This window comes from Carassius gibelio, chromosome B18 (genome assembly GCF_023724105.1).
Source record: "Carassius gibelio isolate Cgi1373 ecotype wild population from Czech Republic chromosome B18, carGib1.2-hapl.c, whole genome shotgun sequence".
NCBI classification, from domain to species: domain Eukaryota; kingdom Metazoa; phylum Chordata; class Actinopteri; order Cypriniformes; family Cyprinidae; genus Carassius; species Carassius gibelio.
The window spans coordinates 14687104-14699860 of NC_068413.1; the positions used below are offsets into that span (position 1 = coordinate 14687104).

Sequence of the window (12757 nt, forward strand, 5' to 3'; positions counted from 1 at the left end):
GATGTTTTCCTCTGTCATAATTTCCTGTGCGGAGAGCAGCTCTTCCTCAAGTTACACAACAGAAGTGTTCTAAAACGGCCGGATGACATCACAACAGCCAAACACTTTGTTCTCTTACCGAGGGTCATCAGTAAACGACCTCTGACTTCCATCCTCCGTTCAGAACCGGACTCAATGTTCTGATTAGTCTAGAGGATCACCTCATACTGCTCAACAAAACAGTTCACTATCTAAATGCCGTTAAATATAAAGTCAAAACCATTACTGTTGTACAATCTTGAGAGCTAGCAGACACCACAATGAAAAAAGAGAAGGACTTAAACCACAAAATGTCAAACATCTACCAGTTTATTTTTAAAACCACTTGCTTGTGAAATGTACTTCAACCCAAACTACAAATATGAGTTCATCTCTGTAAACATTCTTCGTTGTAAAATCCTAATATCCTATCTAATATAAATACCCTTATTTGCATACATGAATGTTTCACGTAGCACCTTTAGAAACACTCAAACTATAAGGACACCTAGTGGACAAGGACTGAAAATACAGGTGTGTGACCAGCTCCTGAAAGAGCTCATATGTCCTGCAGAAGGGTCTTTGGTGCTCTTGTTCAGTTCTTCTGTGTGTTAGTGTGGAGCAGCAGCACTTGTCCCGCTAGACCGTCCTGTACGCCACCAGGAGGAAGTACGTACCTCGTCCCATCGCTGGCTCTCTGAGGGTCCATCTCCTTGAGTTGACTGTTGCTCTGTGTTACCAGCTCATACTTCCACAGCTGGTAGCGTAGACTCTTCCCCTGCTTTGCCAGAACAAACACCTCTTTAACGTCATCCGTCGGCCATGAGACAGGAGACTCGTTCTGAGAGAGATGCAGCCAGGGAAGTGTGAGGTCAGGGGTGAAGAGTCTGCTGTCCACACACCCCTGCCTTAACCCTAATAATACACCTGGATAAAGACAGAGATTAATAGACTGAAGTACTTAGTGACATAAACTTGAGCTGAGTTTGTTAATTGTTGAGTCTCACCTGAGACGACTGCCCAGTGGGCTTTGTGGCCATTGCGTAAACAGGGCTCATGATTAAAATCCTCATCATATCTGTACCAGAGATGTCAGGAACATAACTACAATCTGTCTGAACAGATGTCATTCATTAAACAGGGCAATGTGCACATGACTATGAATACGTGTCTTTGTATCATGTTGTATTCGATTATATTAGCACTTACAAACAAAGAGATTTAGAGGTTAGAGATGTGGGCATTGTCACAAAAAAACATACAAAAAAGTAATAAAAAAACATTTAAAAAGACAGCAGTTAAATAATAAAATTCTATAAAACTAACAAATAAATTCAGAAAAACTGATAAAAAAATATATAGAATAAATAATAATAATTATATATATATATATATATATATATATATATATATATATATATATATATATATATATATATAAAATTCTAAATAACTCTAAAATAAAATTCAATAAAACATTATATAAACTTAGTTTTGGATCACTGTTTTTATATATATATATATATATATATGTATATATATATATATATATACACACACACACACACACACACACACAGCAGGTAAAATAAGTTTGGAACACATCACCATTTTAATCAGTAAATATATTTCTAAAGGTGCTGCTGACATGAAATGTTCACCAGATGTCAGTAACAACCCAAGTAATCCATCCATACAAAGAAAGCTAAATAAATAAGTTCAGGAATTACGTTTTGAGTAATAAAGTAGAATGACACAGAGACAAAGTATAGAACACATGAAGAAAGAGTTGAAAAAAGGCACGGAAAGCCAAGACACCAGCTGAAATCCTGCCTCTTATTACCAACATGTCACACAAGAAACATTTCATGATGGGTAAAAGCAAAAAGAACTTTCTCAAGACCTTCACAGCCTTATTGTTGCAAAACATACTGATGGCATTGGTTACAGAAAGATTTCTGTACTCCTGAATGTTCCAGTGAGCACTGTTGGGGCCATAATCCGGAAGTGGAAAGAACAGAATTTCACCATAAACTGGCCACGATCAGGTGCTCCTCACAATATTTCAGACAGAGCAGTGAAAAATATAAAAAATTATCAGAAGAGCTGTCCAAGAGCCAAGGATCACTTGTGGAGAGCTTTAGAGAGACCTGGAATTAGCATGTACATAATTCCAGAAAATAATAAGTAATGCACTCAACCGCCGTGGCCTGTATGCACGCTCACCACACAAGACTCTATTGCTGAAACTACTTCGTTTCTGAACTTATTTCTTTTCTTTGTGTGTACGGATTACTTGGGTTGTTACTGACATCTGGTGAAAAATTCATGTCAGCAGCACCTTTCGAAATATATTTACTGATTAAAATGGTGATGTGTTCAATACTCAATTTTACCAGCTGTATGTATGCATGTATGTATAATATATATATATATATATATATATATATATATATATATATATATATATATACACACACACACACACACACACACACACACACACACACACACACAAACACAGACATATTTGAAAAAATTTGATAAAAAAAAAAAACTGTGGTTAAATAAATAAATAAAAGAAAATAATTTCAGAACAGTGATAAAAACAAAAAGAAGCCTAGAGGTAAAATAATACTATAGATGCTGTATGTAAGTTTTTGACTCTACTAATTCATAAAAATACCATAATATGTTTGCAGATATTTAAGAAACAAGCTAACTGGTTTCTGGAAAACAATGCTACAGACAGTTATTCTCCTTTGAAAATGTGCATTCGTGGACATAATGTCGGTCTTTGTTTTGGTTTGTGAAATCCTCCCACTGCCAGTTTACCCAATTGTATTTCGGCATCCCGGGTTGCGAGTAGGTGGGAAACACATCTTATTTAATTTCATTCATCGTCAAGTGCGCTTCTTTCTATAAAGTGTCGTTAATCTGGCAACCTGTGTGTGCTTCAAGTCTGAGGAGTAGCTGCCGGGTGAAAAAAAACCCTCTCCTGTATTTTGAATTTGGAATGCAATACCTAGATCAACCACTTGGTGTCAATCTTACATACAGCGCCTTTAAATAAAAAATCTGAAAAAAAAAAATAAAATAATACACACATAAGAAAACTTTGAACAAAACAAAACAGTGGCCTAGCATTAAAAAATAATAAAACATTAAATTAAATAGGAACTAATTTTAAAAAAACGGTATGCAAAACAAAAAAGGGGCCAAGTGGTAACATAAATAAATTAATACCGTATTTTCCGGACTATAGGTTGCACTTTTTTTCATAATTTGGCTGGTCCTGCAACTTAATAGTCAGGTGCGACTTATTTATCAAAATTAATTTGACACGAACCAAGAAAAATAAACCAAGAGGAAACATTACCGTCTACAGCCGCGAGAGGGCGCTCTATGCTGCTCAGTGCTCTTGTAGTCTACACTGAAATCATAGAGCGCCCTCTCGCGGCTGTAGACGGAAATGTTTTCTCTTGGTTCTTGGTTCTAGATAAATGCGACTTATAGTCCAGTGTGACTTATATATGTTTTTTTTCCTCATCATGACGTATTTTTGGACTGATGCGACTTATACTCAGGTGCAACTTATAGTCCGAAAAATACGGTACATAAAATAAAATGATTTTAGAAAACAGTGAGCAAAACAATAAAAACAATCGTGGACCAACATGAATAATCAAATATGTAAGTAGTTAAGATACGGTATAAGAACAGGTTGCCCGCCAACGAGGTGTTTAAGAATGACAGCAGTGTTTTCTCCCATCATGCCTCCTGATAACCTCTGAACTCTGCACCCACACACTTCCTCCGCCAGCTTGGCCATGTCACATGCTATTTCAAAACAGAAAAAAACACAAACATTGTTTGAAGAGTATCTGTGGCTTTCCACACTTTAAACAGAAGACTACTAAATGCTAGAATTACCCAACACTAGTTGTTTTTTCCATCAACATGTTAAAACGTAATTCCATTAAGTTACATTTAGTCCACATATGACGGTTACATTTACTAAGTACCAGAAAACATTTCTCCTTGTTCAGTGTAGCCGTTGTCTTTCGCCATCTGGACCAGTGTCTCTAGCACCACTGTCTTAGGAGGCTGCAGAAGATGAGTCGCCATCCATAATGCCACAAGACCACATCTGAAGTTACACACAAGAGCAGAGAAATATCAACTAACACTGCACAAACCTGCAGCTGCACAGGCACATACACAACAGCAGTGGACTGGTGTATTGTGAAGATATGCTTTTCTATTTGGGTGATAAGTGTCAGAATTTGTCATATTTGATGTGTACAGGGAAATGTAAAATGATCTTTAGTTATTGAGTTATTTTAGTATCATTCAGATACTATTATAGTTTTTAAGTAATGGTTTGAATTAGACTTTGTTTTTAGATTTTCTGTTTCTGAAATGTTGTTGTTTTTGTATTTGCATTTGTATTACATAAAAAAGTATATATATTTTTATATATACATAATAATTTATTTTAGTACATCAAGATAAACTAACTGAAAATGAAAACTTGTCCCTTGATTTAGTTTTTTTTGTTGTTGTCTTATTTAACTATAATAACCCATGTCTTTATTTATGAAAATGATTGCTAGTGTGTACAGACTTAAATATTGTTGAGCACACAGTTGGTAACAATGTTTACTTCTTTATACATATTTTTACAATTTTCTTTATTTGTGAAAAAACTTTTAAAAATCCTATAATAGGATTACATAATAAGTTGCTAAGTATTATTCTCTGTAATTAACAGGTTTATTACTTTAAGTTGAAATGATTTTCCACCTTTCTGACTCATTTTAAAATTCTTTATTCAAATTTAGTAAACATGTAACATATTAATACATAATTGTACATTTTATTGCAGCACATGTTTTTGCTATCTTTAAATTAAATAGTGTGATATTATACATACATGCACTATACAGTTTTGGTCAAACATTTGCATACACCTTTGCAATCTAATTTTATTATTATTGTTATTATTATTATTATTATTATTTTACAACAATAGGGATCTAAATTAATTGCATCCCATATATTTTGATAACACAACTATACAAATTAAGAAATAAAATACATTTTACAGTATGTCCCTCTTATTTCAGAAAAACAATTCAGATTTGCAAATTATGGCATATGTAAACTGTATATATCTGCAACCCTACAATAACATCATACAATCACATATCAAACCTTTAAAAATCTACATCAACAATTACATATTTTTATTGAAACTTACTGTGGACCATCTTGAATAAGTGAAGGCACATACTTATTGAACAGCAACCACTGCAGATCCTTCCTAAAACTTCATGGAGAAATGTAGAGAAATGATAAAGACTGATCAAGGGCTGTACAAAAAAAAAAAAAAAAAAATTCTTCAGTGTACAAAACTGCGGTTTGGACTCACCTGCTTTCTCTCTGTCCTAGAATAACTCTGGCCTCCTCATGGTCCCCTTCTACAGGGGCCCTTCCCTCTGCTAGAGCCTGGTAAAGCTTCTTCTTGCTGGACACTGAGCGAGCCAGTGATGGAGGTGGAGGTGGAGGAGGAGGAGGTGCTGCCACATTCTCCACAGACATGCTGCTCCAACAAACTTTCAAACTGTGTAGAAAACAAATGAGAGAAGTAAATGAAAACAATAGACAAGATGTAAGAGTATTGTGATGATGTCAGACGTGTATATATAAGTTAAAATGTAGTGTCCAATAAAACCTAACCAAAACAATGCTGCAATGAATGCACGTAGTAATCGTATAAGCATTCGCAAAGTTACACGAACCTACATCAGCGTCCAAGAAGTTAAGTTATTTCACTAGTATCTAGTAGTAACTGGCTGTGAAGGACAACTTGCAGTCTGGGTAGTGTTCTCTATTTAGGGGATACCAAATAAGGTCATATACTCCCATGGTCTTGAGAGGAAAAATAGAAATACACAAATCAAAACACAAAAACACCAAATATAATAATATTTTATAAATGCGGCGACGGCGATATATTTGTATAAAACAAATCAAGGGGCATGCTATGCTTATTGTTTGTTAAAAATTAGAAGCGGCATTTTTATATATTTCCTATTCAACGACGTGAGAGCCGGACAAAAAACATCGTAACACGACCAACGCAACCAATCAGTTCATAGAATAGCCCGCTCTTCTCTGAAATAGCCAATGAGAAAGCGCTTTTGAGGCGGATGTGCTGGACAGACAACCAATCGGCAGGTTCGCCGGGAGACCAGCGGTCCAATAGAATTCTTATATAGGCGGGTTTTCAGGCGGAAGTCGCATGATTTTTGTGTTCTGCTCTGGCGTGTGTGTGGTTGGCAGAAGCTCGTTTAATAATTGTAAGTGTGGCTAAATGTCTTCTTTTTACATTAATGGCGTGCATCTTATTATTTTTTGCTTAATTTATCAAAATATGGGTTTTTGTTCGATTAGTGAAATAGTAATAATCCACGATTAAGTTAACAAGCTAAGTCGCTAACGTTAGCTTCCGTTTACTACAACGAGGCAGTTCATTCATTCATTGGTCTATAGCGCAATTATATGTAAATAATAATGATAATTGTTATTATTCTTGATTATTTGTTTTTACCAAAACAGATGGTTTCTAATACGTAATCAAAAAGAGTTGTGGAAAATTTAGAAAAAGACTAATATTTATTTCATTGTGCACGGTCCGTTGAGTTGGGGTTGCCCTTTCGTTGCCTGCAGAGGGTTTAATATAACGTCACGTTTTTTTCCCCAGAATCATGGCGAGCCAGGAGATGCGGTTAAATCACACGATTTACATCAACAACTTAAATGAAAAGATCAAAAAAGATGGTATGGTTCTGTCTGCCTTTTTTCTTTTCTTTTTTTTTTTTGGTAAATTGTTCATGTTGCGAACCTTTCCTCTTCTTTTGATAGAGCTAAAGAAGTCGTTGTATGCCATATTCTCCCAGTTTGGACAAATTCTGGACATCCTTGTTTCTCCTACACTGAAAATGAGGGGTCAGGCCTTTGTGATCTTTAAAGAGATCAACAGCGCTTCCAGTGCACTCCGCTCCATGCAAGGATTTCCATTTTATGATAAACCTATGGTAAGATATGTGTGTGTATGTTTGTGCTTGTATATGTGTTTATGTATGCATGCATACATACACACATATTTATTTATTTATTTATTTATTAGTGGTGGGTATAGATTTTTTTATATATATATATATATATAGATTAATCTCACTGTGATCTTGAAATTAACCTAGATTAATCTAGATTTAGATTAAAATGGATCGTTTGAATTCTGCCGAAGGCATTCAGAGTATGTATGCTACCCAAATAAAATATTGACAAAAAGTAAGCCTTTGAGAAGGGGTTTATCAAGCTAGGTGGTGCATTAGACCAGGGGATCATCTCCTGTTTCCAAAATGCATCACAAACTGCTTCAGAATGTGGTAAACTAATTCCATACTGCGCAAGGTGCAAACAACATTATGCCTGTTTCACACATACTCTGTCTGCAGTGCATATTTTTTTATGCACCCATGTTAATGGATTCCAGTTGCGTTCCAGTAGTGGTGCGTCTGCAGCAGTGCAGTGATCCTTTACGTAACGCACACGGACTGCATACACACTGAAGACAGTATGTGTGAAACAGGCGTGCGTCTTGTCGAGGTTTCCACAGGGAAAATCCCTGAAGCAAACCCGGCTGCTTCCACTCCATCCATGTTAGCACGTCATGTTTGATGTGGTAATTTCACAGTAGGCATACACACAGGTTCGAAGACTCGTTCTCACCCCCAACAGTTGAATTTGGCTACTTCAGCGCTAAAGTATCAAGGTGAAAGTCATCATAGCTCGCATAGGTTCTGGTCATATAATTACAATATAATCAAAATTTATTTCACTAATTCCACAGACTGATATATTTCAAATGTTTATTTATTTTAACTTTATTAATATAACTGACAACTAAGGAAAATCCCAAATTCAGTATCTCAGAAAATGTGAATATTGAGAAAAGGTTCAATATTGAAGACACCTGGTGCCACACTCAAAACACCTGCAAAGGTCTTTAAATGCTCTCTCAGTCTAGTTCTGTAGGCTACACAATTATGGGGAAGACTGCTGACCTGACAGTTGTCCAAAAGACGACCATTGACACCTTGCACAAGGAGGGCATGACACAAAAGGTCATTGCAGAAGAGGCTGGCTGTTCACAGAGCTCTGTGTCCAAGCACCATCAATAGAGAGGCGAAGGGAAGGAAAAGATCTGGTAGAAATAAAGTTTACAAGCAATATAGGGATAACCACACCCTGGAGAGAATTGTGAAACAAAACCCATTCAAAAATGTGGGTGAGATTCAAAAAGAGTGGACTGCAGCCGGAGTCATACTATTGTAATATTATTATGAGATGGATAGATATACACACACTTAAGTTGATGTTTTAAAACCAAGATGTTGTGATCTGAACTAAAACGCTCTTAAAATCTATTCACAGCGTATTCAGTATTCGAAGCAGGACTCTGACATCATTGCAAAAATGAAGGGCACATATGTGGAGCGAGACCGTAAGAAAGAGAAGAAAAAGCCTAAAGCTCCCGAAGCAGGTGCTGGGAAGAAGGCTTCTGCTGCCACCGCTGCTATGGCCGGAGTACCTGCAGCCATGCCGGTCCGTATATTTGGGGATTTGTGTTCTGTTGACTCCATTGTGGTCTGTTTTCAGGCTGTTATTGATTTGTTTTATTTTTGTTTGGTCATTTACAGGGAATGCCACCCATGGGCCAAAACCCTCGCATGATGCCAATGCCTGGTCAGCCTCCCTACATGCCTCCGCCGGGTATGATGCCTCCTCCTGGCATGGCCCCCGGGCAGATGCCTCCTGGGGCCATGCCTCCAGGTCAGATGATGCCAGGACAAATGCCTGGCCAGATGCCACAGCAGGTCAGTAAAAACTGGAATGTACCTTTTGTATTAATGATGTACAGAATATTATGTAGAATTAGTTATCAATTAATCAAATTTAATAAGTTTGTGAATATAAATGTAAATTGCACATAAGGCTGCTTTTATATTAACTTCATGTGGGAATTGATTTGAAACATTTAAACTTACAGTAATTTGCTGTCATAACTTGTTTTCATGTCTGTTTCACTTCAGTAGTGGATCGGAGAACCCGAATGGTTCACTCATGCTCCGTGCTGCCGCTTGAACTGAGGCAGATATGGCTATAGCTATAGATTTTGTTATATTATAATATTTTTATATTATAGTGCATTAGAGTGTCAAAGCGCTTAGTGTAATTATTGGATGGTTGGTGTGGAATATTTAGTGAAGTTTTGTTCACACTATTTTGTCATTTTGCTGTCAATCCAGCCCTAGCATCTAGACTGCTTGCATATTAACATGTTGTAGTTTATCCACTTTTTGTTTAAAAATGGACACAGACGCAAACAATGTCATTGGAGGAGCACTAATTAAGCATCATCATTTTAGTCCATGATTTCAGTTTCGACTGTATATTTTCAGTTGCTGACTCTTTGATTTAATAACACTTTGTCTGTAGGTGTCAGAGAACCCTCCCAACCATATCCTGTTTCTCACCAATCTCCCAGAGGAGACGAACGAGCTCATGCTGTCTATGCTGTTCAACCAGTGAGTGTTTGTTTGTTTTGTTCTGAAACCGTCGCTCTTGAACCTTGCTCAGTGGGGTGCTGGTCAAATTCCGTTTGAAGTATTTGGTTATTTTTTGCTAAATACAGTACCACTTTTTTTTCCTCATAGGTTTCCCGGATTCAAAGAAGTCCGTCTCGTCCCGGGGCGTCACGACATCGCTTTTGTGGAGTTTGATAATGAGGTGCAGGCGGGTGCAGCCAGAGAAGCTCTGCAAGGCTTTAAGATCACACAGAGCAATGCAATGAAAATCTCATTTGCAAAGAAATAACTTTCACGTGTATGCAGCTTCTATGAAAAATGGCAGTTATACACGGGCCTGCATTTAGAAACCACTGACCCCTGGCGACAGTTCAGTTTAATTTAGGATGAATAGGTTACATGCACGCCATACAAAAGAAAAAGTCCAGAGATGAAATGTGAATTTTTATTTGAAGGGACCTTCCTAGCTGTGCCCATTAGATCTGTAATGCATAATGCAAGGTAAGAAGTCAATGGAAAGGTTTACCCCACTCCCCCCTATTCATCTTTTAACTTTTATTTCCTCTTCTGAGATGGTCGGCTTTGGTGAGTTTGTAAGTATGCAGGGCTTTTTTTTAATTCTAATAATGTGAAAGCATTGCACCCAGAGTCTGGTTCCCAGACATTATACCTGGAGCTTTGATGTTTTTATTAAATCACAATGTTTTTCATGTTGCCTTCTGCTTGTTATTTCTCTTGATGTGGGATTTGAGATGGTTTGAGAATGGTGGGGTGTTCATGTGCAGTCAGGGTCACACAAGTATTGCCCTTTTAATGGAGCACATTCATTATATACACTAACAGTCAAAAGATTCTGAAAAGTAAATATTAGTTCTCTTCTGCTTACCAAACCTGCGTTTATTTGATCCAAAATACAGCAAAAGCAGAAATATTTTTACTATTTTAAATGCCTGCTATTCTATTTGAATATATATTTTGAAATTTAATTTATTCCTGTGACCAAAGTTACAATTTTTGCATGATTACTCCAGTCTTTAGTGTCATATTATTCTTCAGAAATCATCCTTTTATCCCGATTTGTTCAAGTAAGTTTATCAACATTTAAAACTGATTATTACTTTCTTTTTTTCCGGTATTATGTGATCAAAAGTGAAAATAGACTGTTACAAAAAATTCTATTTCCGGTAAAATGCTGTTCATTTTAACTTTATTTTCATCAAAGAAACCTAAAAAAAATTCTACTCTGCTGTTTTCAACACGTTTTTTTGAGCAGAAAATTACAATATTACAAAAAATTTTATATTACAATGATTTCTGACTGATCGTGACTGGAGTGATGCTAAAAACTCTTAAAATTTTAAAATCACAGGACTAAATTGCATTCTATACAATTAGATTACATTTTAAAATGTATTCAAATAGAAAAGTTATTTTAAATAGTAAAAATGTTTGACAGTATTACAGCTTTTGCAGTATTTGGATCAAATAAATGTGGGCTTGGTGAGAAGAAGAGACACAAATAACATTGTGCATGTTTGAAAATGTCGGTTAAAAAAAAAAAAACTCAGAAAAGATACATTGAAAATGTTGAAAGACAATTATAGTTTTACATAATAGGTTTCCAATGATGAGTCATGAAACAATGCATCACTGTTTCCACAAAAGTATTAGACAGGGAAATCTTTTCAACATTGGCAGGAAGAACCATCATTGAGTGCCAGATCGCCATATTAAAATCATATATGAAAGATCAACTGATACTGAAGACTGGAGAAATGACTGCTAAAAATTCAGCTTTGCCAACACATGAATAGTTACAAAAAGTAGTTTAAAATGTAATAATAGAAAACATTTTAAAGTTAAACTTTTGATTATGATTATACCTTGTCCAGTTTGAAGAGTAGTGTGTGTGTGTCTTTATGAAACCGGACTGAGCCACAATTTACTGTTCAAGTCCACTTTTTCATGACACGTGTCCTTGTTCGCAAGCTTTTAGAAGTAGTTCAGTTCGTCCCACCATCCATCAGTCATGATTTCCTCTGAAACTTCACATAGTTCATGAAGATGTCAGCCATCCTGAGCCTGAGTCTTTCTTTAGTGTGCTTCCACAGCATCTTGCGCCAGTCCTTGTTACTTGTGGTTGTCCTTGTCTGTCACTCATCCTTTTGAAGTAGAAGCCAGCTAACTCCGGGCATCTTCTCATCTCAGTGACAGTCTACATCCAAATTGGCTTTTGGGCAGGGAGAAGTGGGGACAATTATTCCTTTGACATCAAACATTCCAAAATCCCTAAAAACATAAGCAGCCTTGATCATGCATAAGTGTATGTGACTCTTTGATTCAGTGGTTTATTGATCTTCAGACTTCAAGCCTTAAGTCTGATTACTTAGGAATTTACTTTATTCCCCATTTGTTGGCTACTCAAATGTATAAACCCAAAATTATGAGTGAATGACAAACATTTTGTTCTGTTATGAAATTAATCACGTCCAGAAGGCATCAGATGTGGTTTATGCCAGTGCATTCACAAACTCATAATAAACTGATCCTCCTGGTTGAGCTCATACACACAGTCTCTTTAATCTCGATAAGTGAGAGAATGCTGCTGAAGTGAAATCACCCTCTCGTGGTCTGGGAGTCTTTGTGAATATAGTATAGAGGTAATTTACTCTTCAATTAAGTTTGAGGGACTCTGAACAGTCAGCTGTATAATAGGGGCCGCCTTGAGTTACATTGTGTTGTGACCTAAATGATTAGGTCAACTTTTTTTCTGTGTACAAAAACGTGCATTCTTCTGCAGTTTTCCCAAGCCTCTGCATGCTCCACTGTTTTGCTTTGAGAAAAACCTGACCTTAACTGCTGCTGGTGCTGTGTGTGTGTGTCTTATGGAATTGGCGTCATGCCTAGCAGTTTGTTGTCCACCAACACTACCCCCTTTGAGTCACAGAACAGACACTTCTTATGCCAGTAATGTGTGGGACAGCTGTCCCCACGCTGATCATATGACTAAACCACAGGTTGGTCGGTTTGAGAAAACGATAGTACAATGCTTAATCACTTTGTGCTTTGTCTGGAATCCA

General features: G+C 36.6%; 2 protein-coding genes across 4 annotated transcripts; one reads left to right on the forward strand and one right to left on the reverse strand.

The window, feature by feature from the left end:
* Positions 1 to 327: 327 nt before the first annotated feature.
* Positions 328 to 6178, reverse strand: actmap (actin maturation protease). Of its 3 annotated transcripts, none has more exons than XM_052583097.1 (7): positions 5823 to 6178; positions 5453 to 5644; positions 5282 to 5350; positions 4044 to 4168; positions 3729 to 3858; positions 1026 to 1096; positions 328 to 945 (listed from the first exon to the last, which is right to left on the reverse strand). In XM_052583097.1, exons 2-7 carry the CDS (start codon positions 5620 to 5622, stop codon positions 614 to 616), a joined length of 897 nt encoding a protein of 298 aa, XP_052439057.1. In that variant the 5' UTR covers positions 5623 to 5644; positions 5823 to 6178; the 3' UTR covers positions 328 to 613. The 3 variants fall into 3 exon arrangements, with proteins under 3 accessions (XP_052439057.1, XP_052439056.1, XP_052439055.1); XM_052583096.1 differs by having other exon boundaries at positions 5827 to 6157; XM_052583095.1 differs by having other exon boundaries at positions 5761 to 6157.
* An 80-nt stretch (positions 6179 to 6258) lies between these two features.
* Positions 6259 to 10387, forward strand: snrpa (small nuclear ribonucleoprotein polypeptide A). Its single transcript, XM_052583134.1, has 7 exons — positions 6259 to 6383; positions 6788 to 6864; positions 6949 to 7121; positions 8524 to 8694; positions 8790 to 8966; positions 9589 to 9677; positions 9807 to 10387. The coding sequence occupies exons 2-7, from the start codon at positions 6792 to 6794 to the stop codon at positions 9964 to 9966; spliced, it is 843 nt and encodes a 280-aa protein (XP_052439094.1). The 5' UTR covers positions 6259 to 6383; positions 6788 to 6791; the 3' UTR covers positions 9967 to 10387.
* The last annotated feature ends 2370 nt before the right edge of the window (positions 10388 to 12757 follow it).

Excerpts from the sequence above, each read along its gene's own strand:
- actmap (XM_052583095.1), bottom strand. The coding sequence starts at position 5,804 with ATGCTTATACGATTACTACGTGCATTCATTGCAGCATTGTTTTG. Across the intron at positions 3,859-4,043 it reads ACAAGGAGAAATGTTTTCTG|CATGTGACATGGCCAAGCTG; the intron begins GTACTTAGTAAA and ends GTTTTGAAATAG. Across the intron at positions 1,097-3,728 it reads GGGCAACCTGTTCTTATACC|ATATGATGAGGATTTTAATC; the intron begins GTATCTTAACTA and ends TCTCTGGTACAG.
- snrpa (XM_052583134.1), top strand. The coding sequence starts at position 6,792 with ATGGCGAGCCAGGAGATGCGGTTAAATCACACGATTTACATCAACAAC. Across the intron at positions 7,122-8,523 it reads CATTTTATGATAAACCTATG|CGTATTCAGTATTCGAAGCA; the intron begins GTAAGATATGTG and ends ATCTATTCACAG. Across the intron at positions 9,678-9,806 it reads CTGTCTATGCTGTTCAACCA|GTTTCCCGGATTCAAAGAAG; the intron begins GTGAGTGTTTGT and ends TTTTCCTCATAG.